Here is a 20126-nt window from a genome sequence, read left to right on the forward strand (position 1 = left end):
ACAAGTGGTTCAAGCCTTTAGAATGAATGCACGAATGTTGCCGTTTGCTTGCGTCGGTGGGTAATAGCAAAAAAAAAGTGCAGGAGCGTTTTTTCATGGTTCTCCCTAAGTGCCCCATATAATCAATTTCAACAGAAGTGCCAGCACTAAATTTCTGCGGCTCCATTTAGAGCCTGTTCACACGGCGCACTCGTAAACCAGTCGCTCTCAATATTGCTAATCGATACTGCTACTCTAAACCGGGAAGGCCATGGTGCTTTATATCACGCGTCATCCGGTGATTTTAAATGTACTCCTGCGCTCACAGTTCGTCATAAGTAAGCAGACCTGATTCAAAGTGGAAATAATCAATTTCGCAATTTCGCAAATGCAATTTCGTTCCGGCGAAACTTGCTTTATTCTGACGGATGAAAAACAGCTTTGCAGACCGTTGTCTGTTAACTCTCGTATTCTAAATTTCACAAATAACCTGCCGCTGACTATTCAGAGAGTCGTAGGCCTGGCCGGATTCACCGAGATTCACTTGTATGCATTGACTCGTGGACTCAGCAGAACGCGTGGCTAAGGCGCAATGACTCATGTTCATTAATTGAAAAAATACTTGCCAAAGTACAACTCCTTCTGAAATGGGCGACACATAGTCACTCAAGCTCACTCAATGAGAAGATGTCGTGGTCTCGCTGTGGCGATTCCGGAGAATGGTGCCGCCTATATGACTGTTCTGCTTAGGCAAGTTTTATAACAGACCTGCATGGCACGGCTCTATTGATTGTATCCTTTATTAACGTTATTTATATAGGCTATATATATATTGGCTATCAATAACTGACAGAGTTGGATTTTCTTTTTGTTTTAGCGTGTGTGTGTGTATGTGTGTGTGCGTGAGTGCGTGCGTGCGTACAAGTAAACTATTGGTCCTGAGTTCAGCGCATGTGCTGTCTTTCTTTGCGTTGTGCGTGTCATTTTTTTTCGGCTTGGCCTTGACCATACAACTCTACGAACTCTTCCAGCTTTCTTATGTAAACGCATAATTACCGATCCTGTATTATGAAACCACACACACTTCTGGGGAAAACGCGCGCAGAGTTTCTGTGAACTCTAAATTCGAATTTCTGAACTGCGACGGCTGATCCCAAAACTAACGATGTACGCATGATTCTCGAGCATGTCATACGTCTGCGGGATGCGACGTCACCATTTAGTGCCTAGAATATTCTCAAGCTAAGGTGTCACGGTTGACAAGCACGTATTAATCCTTCGTGATATTATGGCAGCGACCTTTTTCTGACGATGTGCGCCTAACATCCTGTTTTTGCTGTATGCCTGCTAGTCTCTTTTTTAGTTTATATGGTGAACATGTTGAGCAGCTGGTGCGACTATGCGTCTGTACGTGGTTGGTTACAGCATCTTTACCTAATAGAAATGGCCACTGCCAATGCTGAAACTTGTTCGATGACCACACTGGCTTCCAACGGGAACAACGTCACAGATCCCGTTGCTGTTTCGATTACACGAGATCGTAACACATTTGATATCCAACGAAAAATAAAAGATAAAGAACTTAGCACCTGGAAGCGATGGTTCTTTGTGAATGCAGCCGCTCGCCGAGTTTGACGAGGGGGGGGGGGGGGGGGTTAGGGTGAATGCCGCACACGCAACTTTTCCCTGCACGTCTTTTCACGTAACGCGTCGCGCGCGCGTTTTTTTTTTTTTTTTTGCTGTTATCTCACGGTATAATCATCGTCTAATTACGGGCCGACAGTTATCGTCTAATTACGGGCCGAAACTACTTACCAAGATCAGAGGATTCAAGTGGAGAACGCAAGACAATGACCGCAGCCGCTGTGCATTAAGAAAATAAAGAAAGTGCTAGTAACACTCTTCGCAGCAGTCACCACATGTTCCTACTCTAAATCACTACTCTAAAGTCACTACTCTAAATTAAAATCGTAACTCAGTAGTTTAAGCCTTCTAAAAGCAAGGTACGTTTAGTCTGATCGGGCACACTGGGCGTATGCGTGCTTCTTTGATGGGTGCAACTACTCTCGCAGATCAAGTCAGAAGGCGATGAGTATTTCACCGTCCCTGAGTTAGTTGCCAGCACTCTATTGTTTCTTGAAGCGTGGAAATTTGAGCACGCGCATGAAGTCTCAATTGAGCATCGCCGGTATCTGCGTCTTGCACTACACGTCAGTTGCTCTACCAAAGTCTATGAGCACTTTTATTATGCCGTTTAATGCGCCAAACCCACACGGCTTTATGACGGAGCCCGGAATATATTTCATCATGTGGGGTTTTTCCCTTGGCCACAAGGAATTATACGCGGGCGTTCATGCGTCAGCCTCCAATGGAATGCAGTAGCTGCGGCAGTCAATGGAACCCCCGACCTCATGCCCAGGGGCAAAAAGTCATAGCCACTTAGTCAACGTTACTCGTGCGGTCCTTGCTGTCGGTCATTTACAGGGTATGAAAAATACAGACACAGGCCTTCTCCTCGGCATCTATACAGGTAATAAATCCGCACTTGTTGCACTAAGATTGTTATTGGACGACATTTATGCTATCGGCGTGTATTAGTATAGAAAACGAATGGAGTACTTTTTACGGTGAGAATGTCATTGCTATGTTCTACTTTGTTTTATTTTTAAAATCGCTGGTGCACGTCAGTTCTTCTCTATTGTGGCATTCTGAGTGTTTGTAATGTAATATGCTTTTGGTTTAAATGGCATATTACCATGTCTCGTCCTTTAATGCGGCACATTCGGCGTTGACTGCTTGTTGTGTTTATATCACTTTTTGATGGTATTTCTCTTGCATTTGCAATCCTGTCACTGGTTTTGTATTTCTGTTTCAACCGGTACTAACTCCTCCTGCCGTCAGCTCCTCATTTAGTCCTGTCAAAAAATAAATCATACAGTCGCAAGCAAGAGCACAAAGCAAGAAAGCAAAGCCATTTTTAAGTGTCGACATCGTTCTGCACTTAGAGTGGAGGAAATAAGTTTGGTCCAAAATAACGTGCCGCACCTAGGGCGTGAGGTACACGCAAGGTGCTGTCAAGTTATTGTGACACCGGTTCAATTTGAACGCGGACACGAAGCGCGTTCATTCGCAGAGCTTTGTAACAGCATGGTCCGCACCTGTAGGACTCACGTAGTTCGACGTTATCCAGCCGACAGCCAAATGATTTACAGAGCCGGGAATCCGCGATATCGACAAAGCAGACGCGAAACTGGCTCATTTTGCTGGCTCGATGACAAATAGCCATTAAGTATGAGCAAAACGAAACCTGCTATGTCTACAGCGCGTTCGGTACGAACAAATTGCGCTTTTATACTGTATTTCCACAAAATATTTGTATATAAATGCCTACACTATATGTTTTGGATTTTCGAATATTCCCTTGTTCAATGAGCATGTATTTCATTGAGGAAAACTCCGCTTAAATTGAAAATGAAAGAAATGAGAAAACATTTTTTTTTTCACTGTGAGAAATTCAGGGGCCAGATTCACAAAGCTTTTCTTTCATAAGTTCGCTTTGCCATTGGCTGATCGGCTTCGCTAATGATATGTCTTGCATCTGGATTGGCTAAAATTCTTTCTTATGAAAATTATAGCGTAAAACGTTTTTATGAATTCGGGCCCAGCTTTTTTTCGAAGAAACTACAGAGATTTCAATATATATTCCTATATATAAAAAGCGTTCAGTGCTAACAAAAGTGGGATGAAAACCTGGGATATACTTGTGTAATGGTTAAAATTTTGAAGATTATCTTGCCCGAGATATATGTGGGAATTAGTAAAATCCCAGTCACCTTGCCGAGCCCTCTTGGAATACCACTGAATTCCAAATGCATATGTCATCGCGCTGGTTCCATTCCGTATCACATATTTTCATTCATTTTCATTCCGTATCTTTCACACATTACCATTAACATTTTCACCATTATCATTCTGCAGAGCACATTATAGATCACATCTGGCTTGGCCATCGTCGCTGTTCTCTGTCTTCAGAGACGTAGCCTTTCGTCTATCAAAATCGACGAATCAGCTTGACGACATTTAATGCCGTGTCTAGTTAATTTAGTTTTTGCAATGACTATGTTATCACTCCCATCACGACGCCCAACGGGTAACAGCCAGATCGGATTAATATATTTGCCGGTTTCCCGTTACCTTCTGACACGTTTCTCTGCTGCTGCTGATTCCATTTTGTAGCACACGTTATCATTCATTTTCATTCTTTATGTTTCGCACATTTGGATGTGATGACGCCGCGGGATGAACGGAGATACGCGTACACCGAACGTTCACCATCTATTCTAACCATTGCGCAACACAGGCATGCCCAAGCGTGCCTCGGAGGGCAGAATAGAACAGCCTTAAAAATTCCCAGTATGTACGCCAGCGCATGCAGACGACTGCTGCGTTTTCCGAACGCCGGCGATTTCCCGTAGGTCTTTACTTTGTGCAATACCACTCGTGACGCTATTCATCGCGCCAGCGTAGCCAGATGTTTCGTAGCAGGCAGGGCGCTGTTACTATCCACCAGGTGTCGCCTTAAGTGCTGCGTCGCACCGAGATCTCGCACCTGCGTTTATTTTGCACTACGACGGAGGAGTCCCAGCACAACGAAACCTTGCTATCGCTGTCAGTTGTTCTTGCTGCCGTCGTCAGTGGTTCCGCGCGAAACTGCCAGGTTTTCCAAATAAAAGAACTGACCGACGGTCGGATTCGGACAGAGGATCGCTAGCACACAATCCCGATACTGTAGCCATTACGCAACGGATGCCTTTCCCCACAACGGCGTATGTCATTATCGGATTCTTGTACTTTCTGCACAAATAAAACTCCACAAATAATTTTTAAAAATTATTACGTCATCGTACATCAAAATGCGGGCCGATCCCGAAAACAGTGCATTGTAAATTTCAGCCCATCCTCATCATAATGCAGTCCACCTATGTGTGCTCATTCCGACGACTATAGTGCTGCAGTATATATATATATATATATATATATATATATATATTAAATCACAGTGCAACGCTCCTTCTACTCCACTCACGCAAGGGGTGACATGACACAGTGCCGTGCGCCAGTTTGACTCCACCCATAACTCACTTCCAACTCTCGCGGGAAGCATTGTTTTTAATAGACTTTACCTGGAGGCTGAATTATCTGCCAACTTCTTATTTTTCGTAGACAAATAATGTACAACAAATGCGTGGATGATTCCATACTTTGCTGTTCCTCAAATCACCAAAGGAACCAGGAAGAGCATGCTGCTGAACCAATCTTAGATACCGTTTTTTTTCTCGTTTTAATGACGTGCGCTTTGTATAATTTTACCATGCTGTCTGTGCAAGTAGTACAAGAAGCATTCAAAATTAGTGATGAACTGCGGTCGAACAACGTCTCTAGAGCGAACGTTTCGACAATGATATTGGTCTTCATTCGGGCAACAACGAATATAAGCTGACGGAGTCTAGATGCCTTGTCAAAACGCCGGCCACTTTTTATCGCTTGAGGTATTCACCGTCTTGTGCAGTTGTGTCTTCTACAGAAATAAGAAGTAAACATACGCATTCTTAGGTAGGGGTGCAAGTCGAAGTTTCAAGTATACCAACATTGCACCCGCAAAACGCATCGCAATATCAGTGTTCATAATTGAACGTTTTCTCCATCGCATTTAATTGCAGTCGGTCGTACAGCGTCTTCACGGTGTCGTACCCGAACCTGACAGGAAAACCCGCAACTGCCAGGCGCAAATCCGAATATGGAGGACGGGAGAACATGGACCGGAACTGGGGCATCGCCGTGGCCGCGGCTGTAGCTTCGTTCTTCAACCTGGCCACGCAGATAAACTCTGGCTTCTTCTTCGTCGCCATTATGGACACGTTCGCCGTGGGCCACTCGAACGCCTCGTGGCCAGAGAGCGTTTTCACCATCATGACGTACTCTGGAAGTAAGGAAACGTAGTGGCACAGATTTAAGAAAGAACACAATTGAAAAAGAGAACCGCGCAAGCAAACAGGACAAAAATTGGAAACAGGCACAGAGGCTGTCCCCAGTGCTCTTTCTTTTTTAACTCGCATGACAGTTTCGTTAGTATGACTACTTACCAAGAAATCAGCACAAGACAACAGGGGAACGTTCAGCCGGAACACAACGTTTTGACAAGGGTGCTGTTAATTTGCAGTTAATGAATTCAAAGTATTCAAGTAACCATTATTGTATTCTTTGGATTATGACATAACTATAGCTTAACATGAAACTCTTGCGCAGGATGAAAGGACGTAGTTGGCTGAATACCACGGGTGCAGTCACAGTAAAACAAGAGACACGGTCCAACATGACGCTCGGTGCCTAGGTGATGCGCCTATACTCAGGCTCTTAGAAGCTCTAGGAAGCATTCTGGTGCTCCTAGGGTTATCCATTTGTTAGAACACACTCGGAATCGCACCAAGTGTCTCCTAGTTGGCGTTCTAGTGCTCTCGGCCAATTTTCGGTAAGTTATCTGCGGGAAGCATTTGTGTTTCGATGGGTTCAGTTGGCTTAAAACTTAACCCAAGTACGACTAAATGTTTATGAGGGAGGTACGGAACTTACATTCTTTATTCGAGTGCACCATGAACCAGAGCAATCCTCTTATTAGCGCACCGCTTAACCGATGTGAATAAATTTGTCGCATTTCAAAGAAAACATTAAAATAATCGCGCTCCTTGAAGTCGGCGTTTCTGTGACCTCACATTTTTCATAAAGAAGGATATTGACATACTTAAACGAGTGTTTGCGGATTAAATACAGGTAGGCCATTCTGTCAAGTCTGTCAAACAACAACGGAGAGAAAGTTCAAACGAACAAAAACAACGCGCTAACTTTTATGCGAAATTCGTTTTTCGTGTATATCATTTTCGCCTGAACACTTCTTCGCCATATATATTAGCCTCTTGCGTAGTAACCAGCGTTACAAATGCTACAACCTGGCCACGGTGTGAGATACCAATGCTTAGGGGGCGACACTGGCCAGCCACCGTTGTGACGCGTTCGACAAGACAAAGTACCACAGGTGCACGTCCGATCGTCGGTAAGGCATCTAACCGATGCCGTTTAGCAAATTGCAATGTCCGTCTTATTGCGGAGCAAACGTTACAGTGATATGCTTAATTTATGTATTGTAAGTTTTCATACAACGAGTTCCGAATCAGACCTCTACTTCCAACATTATTTATGGCTGAAATTTTTATTTGAACTCTGACAAAGCTGCTTCAGATCGCTTCAGTGCTTGCCATATAAGAGAATGTACTGCTTTTCGCCTGTGCTTTATTAACAGGTGGTCTCTGCGATGCGTAAAAAGAATATAAAATCACCGTCTCCTCTCTAAAGCCTTATGAGTGCGTTCCTCTACTTTGCACTTGGATCGTAGTCAAAACAAGTGTGGCATTGACAGGCCTTGAAAACGCAGTTTAACATTAACCTGGCTTTATTTTACCGCTTCCTCCCACTTCATTGCCTCTTGCTAAGCCAGTGTTATGGTTAATGACACGGCAAAAAATGAAGGCTGTCAAAACTAAGCCATGCCGGTGTTATGTGTTGTTGTCACAGTGCAGTTCTGAGAACGGCGCACGCGCACTGGATGCCATGCGACAATGCAGTACTGGAGCTGTAACATCAGCAAAATATCGCTGATGAAGCAATGTCATCAAAATAGCTGTGTAAAAGTAAATCGTTTTTTTCTGGAAGAACCAAATTCGTGGAGTCTCGTCAGTCTCGTTCCGTAAATTTACACATACAACGGTTCGTGTCGTATTCTAGTCATGGTTTACTACCAAGTCGGCTGTATAACAGCCTAATCACAAAGGAGCGTATGAAGGGTAGCGTTTTATTTATTGAACCGGTACCAACAATAATATTAAGGCATAATAAGGAAGAATACCATATACTTTTCTGCTTGTCTCAATAAACCCAGACGTTCAGTACACCATTGCGATCCCTCTTTTAACAATTCGCGCTTGGCAACTGATCGAAATAGCACCAACATCAACCTGTGTGTTGTTTTGGGACTGCAGCAAACAAAACGCTTCTATTCAAAGTATCATGGCGATAACGCCATGATACGGCTCCCTACAGTCAGCAGTATGCGTCTGTGATTTTCCCAACACTGAAATTATTCAAGTAATGCTGCAATAGGGCCATTTACAAACAGTCCACCAGCGCAAGAATGAAGCAGCTCCAAGCTATTCGCCATGACTACTCCCACTGACGTTTAGGTGCAACTCTTCGTTTCCCTAAAACAAAAGCACTATGAAGTCTGCGACCTGTTCCTGGTGTTCCGGAACAAAGGCGTGTCTTATATTGCCAACATTTGCACTTATTCACAAGAACGGAAGCTTATCAAAGCACCCCTGCATTAGAATTCACGCCGCGCGTTGCATTTAGAAGTATTTTTGAAATTTTTAAATTAGTCATGCAAGACGGATCTAAAAAAATGTATGTAAAAAGAGGAATGTGAGGAGACACGCGTCAGAAATCGTTAAAAGCTCGCGGTAGTCTTAACTGAGCCCTGAGACAGGTCATTGTGACAGATTACAGATCAATATTCATTATTCGATAAAAAAAGGCTCAGGTAAGCAAAAATCACCTGATGCTTTTCTAAAGATGTCGCAGGCGCCAGGCTTTTACTTTAGACATGGATTCCTAAACATACAACTATTTTTACGCTAAAGCTTTCCTTCGTTATTCATATATTCATTTATAGGAATAGCCCGAGTGCATTACATTGGGGGTGAAAGTTGAAGAACGATAAATATAAATCATGCCACTAGCTTATTAGTGCAAAAACACAAAATATTTTCTAGCGTAGACATGTAAAAACTGTTGAAAATGTACAAAGCAAGAGAAATGGGAAATACAACACTGAAGCAGTGGCCTGTAAAGATAACTCATATCAATAAAGGAATACATAGGTGCAAACTCAGTTATATAAGAAAGAACAACCAAAGTTCACATAGTTGCTAATACAAATAGGTGCGTAAGAATGGCCGACAGGTGTAGGGCGTGCGTCCACACCTCAAACTGACTCTTTGGGATGAAATAGGCGTGCTTAGCAAGAGTCTAAATATATGTCCTACAAACAACGCTACAAATGAATTCGAGCTTCACAAGGGCCATATAGAATTTTCCTGACCAATGAGTACTAGGTATTTCTTGCGCCGACAACAACGCACCAGACACCGGCACGACAACACTTAGAGCACATTCCACTTGGACTCCTAAACCACAACGAGGCTCAGAACCTAGAATATATCTCGTAACTGTCACTTAGAGAAATTATAAGACATTCTAAGACAGCTAAGCAACCTAAAACATAACTGCCTCAGAGAGTCGCAAAAGTTCAAATCTCAGTTTCGGTATCAATATTGCCATTAAGGAAGCCAATGCAGGTGGATGCATAGCTATTCGGCCAGTAGATAAGCACAGGAATGGTGCTTACAGACAGTTAAAGAACGCTGAGCACTAGTGCAAGCTCGACATCGATTCGACATTACTATACAAACTGAAAATTACCAACAGGCTCAAAGCACTTTTTAGCAGATGAGTTGATAACACCGTCAGATTTCAAATTTCTTAAACCAATCAACAAAACTGCCAGAGGCTATTACCTTTTTCCGAAACTTGATAACTTACCACCCACTGAACTCATATCGAAGGGCGCCTGATAAAATTAAATATCAACACCTCAAGAGAGAGCGTCTCTATGTTTCTTAAACACTTCCGTGGTGATTTCTGTAAATTTCTGTAAATTGTACCAGATACACGGACCCCTACTGAGAATTATGGAGGGCATTAAAAATCCAAGGACACCTAAGCGCTTCTTCTGATTTGTGAATGCGAAATCCAATTGGACGGCGCTGAGCCATCCTTCGACTTTTGCGCTGCGAGTAAATATGCCGTAGCGGTACGTGCTGCCCGAGCCACCAAGCAGCAGCAGCCTGCGGTGCCAACGCCGCATACCACCGACGCAGCGATGCCCTGTCCCCTCACGCAACACCTGTCGTGCTATCGCCACAGCAGGTGTTCACTTTCGCCCGTTCTGCTCCGTCAAGGCGCAGCTCGTGACGTGACGTAGCAACCAATGGGACCTCCGTCGAGGCGCACTCTTGACCGGGCGTTGCAGCCAATGACAATGCGAGTTCAGATACCGCTTTGCTGCTACATAAGAATGACTCGGTGTAAACCGTTTACGTTTCTCCTCTTTAATTACAGCCTAATATTGGCACGAGCTCTTGCGATGAACCACGGATGCCGCGCAGATAACCAGGTGGAAGAGGAGACCGGCGTTAGTCAAGCTGCCTCGGGACCGCTATCGAAACGCGCTCATCAACCAGATACATCTGGTTGATGAGCGCGTTTCGATCTGGTTCCGCAATAAACACCTCCTGTGTAACATTTGGTGGAACTGTGCTGGGTACCTCCCACTACCTACAACGGAGCCATCAGCCCATGAACTACGCAGAAGCCGTCGCCTCGCCGGATTTTCGCCGTCACGCTCAATCATGGCCACAGAGCAACATACCAAGCACCTCCACCAAACGTTACACAAGAGGTGTTTAATGGAGAACCAGATGAATCTGGTTGATGAGCGCGTTTCGATAGCGGTCCCGAGGCAGCTTGGCTAACGTCGTTCTCTTCTTCCACCCGGTTATCTGCGCGGCTTCCGTGGTTTATCACAAGAGCTCGTCACAATATGAACGGCAGAAAACTAGGTGGGGTGAAGAAGTTTGGAAATTTGCAGGCGCAAGTTGGAATCAGCTAGCGCAAGACAGGGGTAATTGGAGATCGCAGGGAGAGGCCTACGTCCTGCAGTGGACATAAATATAGGCTGCTGCTAATTATGATGAACGGCAGAATCGTTCCTACTCCGTCGCTTATGATTTATTTCTTTACGCCAGAGTTTCACCACGCAGAGCCAGTACCTTTGCATTACCGTTGCATTTAAATCAAGATACTAGCCGGAAACTTTGTCAGTGAGGTCTCATCACGAACTATTCTCTATACAGTACACAGTTATACAACACAGGATATGCGGGAAAAGGTTCAGTCGGTGCAAAAACGTACGCTATAGAAATGAACTACGTACCGTGTGCTCGTGTGCCCGACTAGCCCGCAAAGTTCCCTTCGTCAATGGCTCCGCTAAAAGCCCAAACAATCCAAGTTAACACTCCTCTTTCCTAACAGATACTACCAGGTGTCAGAATAACAGCTGATGCCTCGGGTTTCTCATGTCTTTCACTTGGCGATAAAATAGGTGTTGCGACTTTTTTTTCACGTGCATAGAGGCACTCTATCCGATCCTTGAGCAAACAATGTCATCAGTCGCACTATGTCGGAGTCTTGTTCATTATTGTAACCCTATTTTTAAGCGTAATTTCTACAGCGAACAGTATCGTTCAACATGACGCGTTGACAAGAAAGACAGCAGGATGAAAACAGTGCAAACAGCGACTAAGACCGTGTCCAGATTATGTGCGCGTTTCGCAGATTTTCGCTAAAAATTATCGTGGAAAAACTGAGAGCGAAAATATCTTATTCAGACATGTGGCACACAGCCCAAATAGGTCAACAGTCGATACAAATGCGAACGTAATTGTTGTTACGGCGGCTACATTTGCGTTCGTGCAGATTTTCGTTTCCACTTCAGGAGACCTCCTGCGTCCTGGCGTAGGCTACGTTCACACTTGGGTAGTGGTAAAACTGTGCAACAGCCAAAGGGGGCGGAAATTTTTTTGCTGAAAATTTGCAAGGTTTTTACCATATATTTTGCCACTGTTTCCTCCATTTTCGCCACCTGCATCTAGTGCGCATGCATTTGTCCTGGTGGTGGCAGCCATCACTACATAATTTAAAGCAATGCGTTCATTCGCTGATTCACCTGTCAGCAATGGCATCTATTGCGCGGCGCTAAAGCAAGTTCTCTCTAACCTCCTTGGCACCACTTCGCCTCTCATCTCTGCTTTTCTACAGAACCTAATTTCAACGATGACTACTGAAGAGGAAGAGGGAGCAGTTTCGACCTTTTTAGCCAGTTTAACCACACGGGGTAGTTTTTGAGTGCATAAGTTTGCATCACCGCAGACACTTTGGGCGACATCCCCCCAATTTACGGACGGATGTCGGAATGTATATGCAGCTTCAAGGAAACTAGAACGATTATCCGGGTTCTTCAAGGTGAAAAGACGTTCCGACGTCGATCGCGCTCGTCTAGTGCTTTTGCGCCACCTTAAGCCGTGCAGCGAGTAGATTTCTTGCAACTTTTGAAGCTTCATTGCCTGCAAGTGTGAACGCAGCCATGACGGATAGACGAGAGAGACTGGCCTGTGCTTTTGAAAGCCGCGGATTTTCCACGATGTGGATGTGTTTCTGATTCCGTTCCATTTCAAGGGTATGCGGCGTGTCGACGCCTAAATTATGATTTGTGCGGCCTCCCTCACTGTGCACGCTTCCGTTGGCGACGTGGAATTTTCATTGACCGGTCCGGATATACGTAAGGTACGGAGTTGCCAACTTGACGGGCCAGCAGCGTTTGAGTAAGTAGTCCTGTTGACAACGCCAAGTGCGGTCAGTATGGCAAACATAAACGTGCTGCGAACGCTACGACCTATAATCGGACTTTAGCGTTTGTGGTCGGTACTGCTCCAGCATCTTCGCCGGAGGAAGTGCTGTGTGCTCAAGTCTGCACAATGTCGTTTTCCGCCAAAGCCACCTGGCGCTCTGATATGCGACAGCCTTGTCTCGCTTCTCAACTCGCCTCCTCGTGCGCGTCTACAATTCGTTGTGCCACAATTTGGATGCGTACGTAGAACCGTTTTCTGTCGGAACCTCGTTATCTCTACGAAAACTAAGCCTTCCTGCCGCAGCACACAAAAATATTCCGCCCTATTTCGTAAGCCACAAGCCTCCGCGCTGTCACGCGACGATCGTGTTCGCCAGCTGCGTGCATGGCACTTCTGCCGCAGTGACGCAACCCCTGCACGAATACCATTTTCTAGTTCTTTTTTTTTCACCCATTGATTTCCCCTTCTCTCCATCCACTTCCTTTTCTACATTTTCTGTTCCTTTCTCGCCTATATGTTATTGCCCATATCAGGCAAAAAACCGCTCGCTCCCGTCAAATCATACAACCTAACAAACGCTAATTTGGGACAGCGCTTAGTGAGGGCTGCCACCTAACATTGCTCCTCCGATGCCGCAAAAATTTTCAGGTGTTCGTGACAGCGGTTCGATTGATTTATATTAGGTATAAAGCAGAGACGTTTACAGCTATGGAATCGCCGGCTTCTCCACGGATTGTACCGTTTTCAATGGCTATAGCGTATAATGACTTGACACGACATCACCTTATAGGAGCTAAGAAGCAGTTTCCAAAATGCCATTAAGTCAAACATGCCTCTGTATAACAGACATATGACAAATATGAACCTTGAGGCGATGAAACTAAAAGAGGAAACGACGCCTAAGCTTAGTGAAAGCAGTGAAAAGGTTGGTGCGGCTCCACTTCATATGGCGTCACGAACGGTTGCACGCAAAGATGCTGTCGGCACTTTTGAATAAATGTTCCTGCCATTCACAGGCTTCTTCTATATGCCCACTGTCGGATATACGGCTCAATAGCGCGATCAAGGTCAATGCGCAAGAAAACGCAAAAAAAAGCAATTGTTATAATTACAAAAGTTGCCCACATGGAAAGGAAAGAGCGACGCGATTGATATAAATTTCTACGATTTACTTAGAATGGGATGAACCCGGGATCTTTAGGCATTGCAATGGAGATAACGTGTTCTCTATTCTTTTTTTTCTGCAGCGCATCCCATTAGCGGCAGCGGACGTCAGTAAATCATGATGCTCATTGATGAATAGACAACTAAGTGCGGGTAACGATCATTTACGTTAATTATTAATAGCACATTTTGGAATCAGAGAAATTCAGCTTATCAGAGCTGGAGGCATATATGGTTGTATACTGTGTATGAATATTCTCCCAAGTTGATATGTCTATCAGTAACCGCCTTTAAATGCATGCTTTTCATGATTTGTAGGTTTTTCTGGTGCAAGGGCCAAGTTTAGCCAAAGAGCGCCATGACGAATATAACTACTTTAAAGTGCTAAAAAATACAACCCAGTGTAAGAATATTTTCCAATTTACTTCGGGAAGATATACCTGCATAAGCTGTACTAGAGAATGCTGTAAATGATAATGGTAGACATGTGGGTTTTGTGAATGCATGATGGTTGTGCGAAAACGTTAAGTAAATTAGTACACCGGTGTGTAGTAGCGTACTTAAAGAGTGGTGCATAAATAAAGTTCAGTTAGAATATGATTACGGCTAGGTGCTCAGAGGAAGAAAACTAATTCCTTTCGTGCAGCCTCAGTCCATGAATCCTGCTTCAGCAGGGGCTGAGAGATTGCCACCTGATTATTGCTGGAATATATCCTCCACCGAACTGCGATAGCTTTGCCGAAAACCTTAACGAATTTGTGTGTACAAACACCATTCGTCCCTGCAACTTGTTACTGACAGGCGATTTCAACTTACCAACGATAAACTGGTCCGACTATCTTCCAGAAGCTCTTAATGACGCGTCTCAAAGTTTTGTTGACATCGTCATCTTGCACAATTAACTTAATTAGTTAAATTACCCACACGCACTCAACAGAATGCAGAGTCTATATTGGACCTTTTTCTTGTTTCCAGTAAGCTATTACGGAGAAATCCAAGTATCAACATTTTTGATGGCATATCTGATCACAGCATTGTATCATTGTCGATAGAAATGCATTCTCCTTTGAAACTTAAAAAAAAGAAATTATAGTCCCGTTGTTTACACGTGCTAGTGACGTAGATGTACTGGATATGCTTGGTGGCTCGCTCTCTGATTTCACCACTATGTACGAATCAGCTAATGCCTTCGTCGAACAAATGTGGTGTTTCTTTAAGGAATCCGTTTCTCGATGCATTGCGCAGTTCTTACCAAAAAAAAACGAAAGACTGTGCGCAGCTGTAAGCCCTGGTTGACGAAGGACCTGGTTCGTTTGGGGCGTAAGCTTAAAAAAAGCGAGAAATAAGCATAAGCACCATCCAACAAACGCTAACGCGGAAAAGATTACCGAGCTACGCGTCATGTTAGGAAACGGCATCAAAAAAGCGAAAGACCATTTTCAGAACGTGGAATTGAAGAACTTTCTTCTTTCATGCCCTGGAAGTTCTGGCGATACTTGTCGCCGAAAAAGAAGTCAATGCCACGTCTATCCATCGGTGATACAGTTCTGGACGATAATTTTGAAATAGCTAAAACACTTAATATATACTTCTGTTCTGTGTTCACGCAGTATAATGGCAACACTCCAAATATCTCGCTTTTCGAAGAAATACTGCTGAAGAAATACTGATGATGTATTGTGAGTGAGGATGGTGCCCTGGCGATGCTTCTGAATTTAGACATCAAGAAATCACCTGGTATTGATGAGATACCGAACGCGTTCCTAGTACAATATGCCGAATGGTGCGCGGAATACCTAACCCTATTATTTCGCAAATCATTGACTCGTGCGGAACTTCCGGTCGATTGGAGATTTGCTAAAATTACTCCCATACCTAAAGCGGACGACCATTCATCACCTTCCTCATACAGGCCTATATCGATTCTATGTACTTCAGTGAAATTGCTTGAACATATGATATTTAAGCACATATCCTCCTTTATTGAGAACAATAACCTACTTGATCACCGGCACCATGGATTTCGTAGAGGAGTATCTACAGTAACCCAACTAATAGTAACAATACATGATATTACTATAGCATTAGACAGACGTAATCAGGTGGACATAATATTTTTGGAATTCGAGAAAGCCTTCGACAGGGTATCTCATTCTAAGCTAGTACTAAAATTGAAGCCCATTCTTAAAAACGATCGCCTTCTGGCATAGATTGCTGCATACCTCTCGTCAAGGCGCCAGTGTGTAGTCATTGATGGTATAGCTTCCTCTTCAGCTTCTGTGGCGTCTGGTGTTCCGCAGGGCTCCGTTCTTGGCCCTCTTTTCTTTCTTTTGTTCATTAATGATATTGTTCAGGATGTAGGCGTCCAAATACCGCTGTTCGCGGATGACTGCGTCATGTACCAGGGAATCTCTAGCCATAATGGTCAGGTCTTACTGAACGAAGCATTAAGCACAATTGCGAACTGGTGTAGCATATGGCAGATGACCACAAATAGTATAAAAACGGTAGCAATGACCATAACCCCTAAAAAGCAACCACTTGAATTCACCCATTACATCAATAACCAACCTTTAAGCATAGTGCATAGCTACAAGTATTTGGGAGTGATGATAACCTCTGATTTCCGCTGGAATGAACATGTGACGTTCATTACAAAAAAAAAGCGTTCAGCAAATTGGGACAGCTTCGGCGTACGCTGGGTCACTCAACAACAGAAATAAAGCTTTTGGCGTACAAGACGTTTATTAGGCCCATACTGGAGTACGCTGCAGAGGCCTGGGATCCCTAGACAGAAGCTAACAAACTAAAACTAGAAAGCATCCAAAGAAAATCAATTAGGTTCATCTTCAACAGCTATAGCTGGGAAGTGTCCCCATCTAACCTCCTACAAAAAGCTAAACCAGAAAAACTTGAAAGGAGGCGTTATCATGACAGGTAAAAACTTTTTTATTCGTTGTATCACAACATGTTAAGAATTGGTCAATCCGCATTCATAGGGCCTGCCATAAGCCGCTTTACTCGGTCTCTTCACCCAAAAAAGGTATCTCAGCCTCAATGCAGGACTAACGCGTTCATGCACTCCTTATTTCCTCGGACTATTGTAGATTCGAACGCCTTATCTCCTGTTGTGGTTGAACGGACAAACATTGATTTATTCCTACAAGCGATCAGAAATTGAGCGCCGTAGGCGCCTTCGCACCTAATATGCGCACGTTATTGTTTTACGTATTAGAATCAATGTTGATACTTTTTTGTGCTTTGCTTGTACGCATTGGCGCGTGTGTGTCCTTTGATGTTTTCTTTTCTTTTGGTATATGATTTTGTTTTGCTTTAGTACACTGAGCTTGTATTGGATTATATTCCTGTTCCCACTCCTGCCTAAGGCCTCCAAAAATGGCCGGCAGTATGCACCAAGTAAATAAATAAATAAATAAATAAATAAATTGCAGACATTGCAAGCCACCGATTCCCAGCATCCACACTCACACGAAGTGTGAACCTGCAGGGTGGCTTACATATAACCTTCTATTCTTTTCGGTATACTACGCCGGTGAAGCTAATATCTTTCAGGAACGCGATAACTCTACCTGTTGTAAAAAGAGGTTTGATACCAAGAAACAGGGATGAGTGCACCGGTGCGCAGTATTTATATATTTCCTTAAAATGCTTCATTCTATCACATTCCATTTTTTTACACTCTACGAGTACGTGAAGTGCTGTGTGCGTCTTGTCTCACCACACCTCTCACAAACAGGGTAATCACCACCCGTGAGGAGGTAGGAGTGGGTAAATGCATGCTTCTAACGTACACCACTAAGTTAATGTGTACGGTATGATTAGTGTGTCAGGAATAGTTAATCACTAAACACAAATCTGCCACGCGCGGCCGCTAAGCAGACGTTCTTTCATGAGCACAGTTCTTATATATTATTGTTCCTCTTATTGACAGCGCGTCGTATTGATAAAGAAACACGGCGCAGAAATGAATGACCATCATTAGCAATGGAAGCAAATAGCCGAACGCCTCTAGACATTCATTCACTTTATTAATGTAATGATACGCGTGAAGGCGTATATTTGTTGCAAATACAATATTTAGGTAGCATTTGCTGTTCCATTCCTTAATTTTGTGCGGAACAAAGCAGCCACCCAAAATATCATAGCGGTAGTTTATACAGTGACACTACATATAAGCCGATCGGTCATACATCATGTATACATACGAGTATATGTGTGTGTTTCCAGGGAGCGAGCGCCAAGGTAAAAGGCGACTACCATCCTCCTTTTCCGCAGCCACCACAGAGGTGGAGGAAGGTTGCAGTAGGAGGGAAAAGATGTCCTTCACATACGCTCCACCATAGCATCTAAATTTCCAGGCATGGAGGAAGGAAAAACTGAGAAGAGGCCCTACCAGCTCCGCGCGCTAGGAGAAAAAGGTGGAGGAAGTCACGTGGTATTTCTTTCGCTGTAGCGACAATGTTCTCAGGCAACAATGGCGGCTTTGTTAAGGTTGTGTGCGCTCATCCGTACTGCTCCCACGTGTCCTGTGGGCAGGTTTGCGTTAGTCTCCGTGTTTAGTTGTCCTCTGTTATCCAGACCGTGCTCTCCCGGATGTTGTTGTGGCCAGGTGGGACTGGAGGAACTCAAACGCGTGAAATGAACGCGCATGCAACGCTGTGTGCAATGTACGGCGCCACGAGAATGGCCACGGACGAAGGACAGAACTCTGCCGGAATATGTGCGGGAAATTCTGCAGGGAAATTTCGCCCTCTTCGGCGGAATCATGGTGACGTGCAATCGCAGATCGAAACCGCTGCGTTTCAGAAAATGTGCAATGAACGCCTTGCAAGGTATTGACAGTTTTGCTAGGGTTGGTAATATCGATGAATGATTATTCAATTAATCGATTAAATGTATCCCGCAAGACGATTAATCTTCATCGATGTCCACCTTTAATTTATTAGATCCATTAGACTGATCGTTTTCGATAGTTCGACAGAAGTGGTGCGAAAATATTGAAATCATACTGGAATGGCGGCACCCGCGCAGTGATTGTGCGGCTGCGGTAGAGCAACTGTCGACTGTTTTTGCGAGTCTCGAGCGCTGCCGAGCCGAGCGCTTCCCCTCTCTTCCCCCATAACCGCACATGCCACCACGCCGCACGAATACGGAGGCTTCAAATGCCCTCGCAATTCAAGGCGCACTATAGCAACCCAGTCGATCATCGTCGTGCCACTCCCACTCCACTAAAGACGTGGCACAGCATGCGCGCCGGTTTAGAGCATGTATTTAGCATGGTAATGAATCGAGTCCATGTCGATTGCAGCAATCGTTGTGCGGCTAATCAAAGAAGGTATCGATTTCAACCAAAATCCCAGCCAATTAACATTCCTTCGCTCTGTAGAAAAGAGCATGTGTTTTAAAATATTAAAGCAGTAATTTTCTTTTTCCCTACGTATATTGCTATTTCGTGCATATTTCAGTTGGACTTCACCTTTCGCTTTTGCCATTTTTTTATTTTTTGTTTAACTGTACGGTACGAGGATTCACAAGTGTCATTTAGCATATTCAATTCTGCGCAAAGTGCCATTTTATAACATATATTGTATAACTTTGCAAAAGCCACTAGTGAGAACTTTATTTTGTCTTTAACAAGTCAAAGATATTCCTTTATCGAACTTTTATACACATGTGATTGTCACATTTTTCCTCCTCTCAAACATTAAAATAGGGCCCTACAAAAATAGATACCTGTGCTTCGACCTATTTAAAAGTGCCTGGCAAAAGTTTTCGTTAATTGATTAAAGGCTAAAATAATGAATGATTAATGTCCAATTGAATGTAAAAATTATTCCACCATTCCTAAGTCGTGCAGTATTTCTCGTTTTGACAGCGGATGATGTATTTGCGGCACGTAGAACGTTATTTGAGAATGCATAACCCTACCTGTAGAACTTCGTCTTCAGTAACAAGTCGCTTTTGTGCATATTCCGGTGGAGGTGCGGGGTACATGCTACCACTCCCAGATCGAACCCCGTCTACAAGCCCAGTACGAAGTCCGGTCGACCTGACTCCTGTTCACGTACGGACATGCCGTCGACTTTAAGGACTGCCACCTGAGTGCGAGCCTCTACCCAACCGAGTCAGAAGGATGAGCACTTCAGTTCCGTCTTCTTCCTCAACCGCACCGACCGAGGTTGTCCTTAACTAGCCGCGAATCCCCAAATCCTTCCATAGGGACACCTTCGAGGATGTTGAGCACTGGCTCGATCACTTTGAGCGTGTCGCAGAATTCAACGGCCGGACTCCGGAGCGCCAGCTACGAAACGCTTCCTTTGCCCTCGG

The 20126-nt window shown here is 44.2% G+C and overlaps 1 protein-coding gene across 1 annotated transcript in view; it reads left to right on the plus strand.

Annotated features, from left to right (window-relative positions):
* LOC119445784 (monocarboxylate transporter 9-like) overlaps positions 1-20126 on the plus strand; it is a 36357-nt gene that overhangs the window by 622 nt on the left and 15609 nt on the right. Inside the window, exon 2 of the mRNA XM_037710061.2 lies at positions 5700-5965. Within this exon, the coding sequence (XP_037565989.1) occupies positions 5700-5965 (266 nt within the window). The remainder of the gene's footprint in view (positions 1-5699; positions 5966-20126) is intronic.

This window comes from Dermacentor silvarum, chromosome 3 (genome assembly GCF_013339745.2).
Source record: "Dermacentor silvarum isolate Dsil-2018 chromosome 3, BIME_Dsil_1.4, whole genome shotgun sequence".
Lineage (NCBI taxonomy): Eukaryota > Metazoa > Arthropoda > Arachnida > Ixodida > Ixodidae > Dermacentor > Dermacentor silvarum.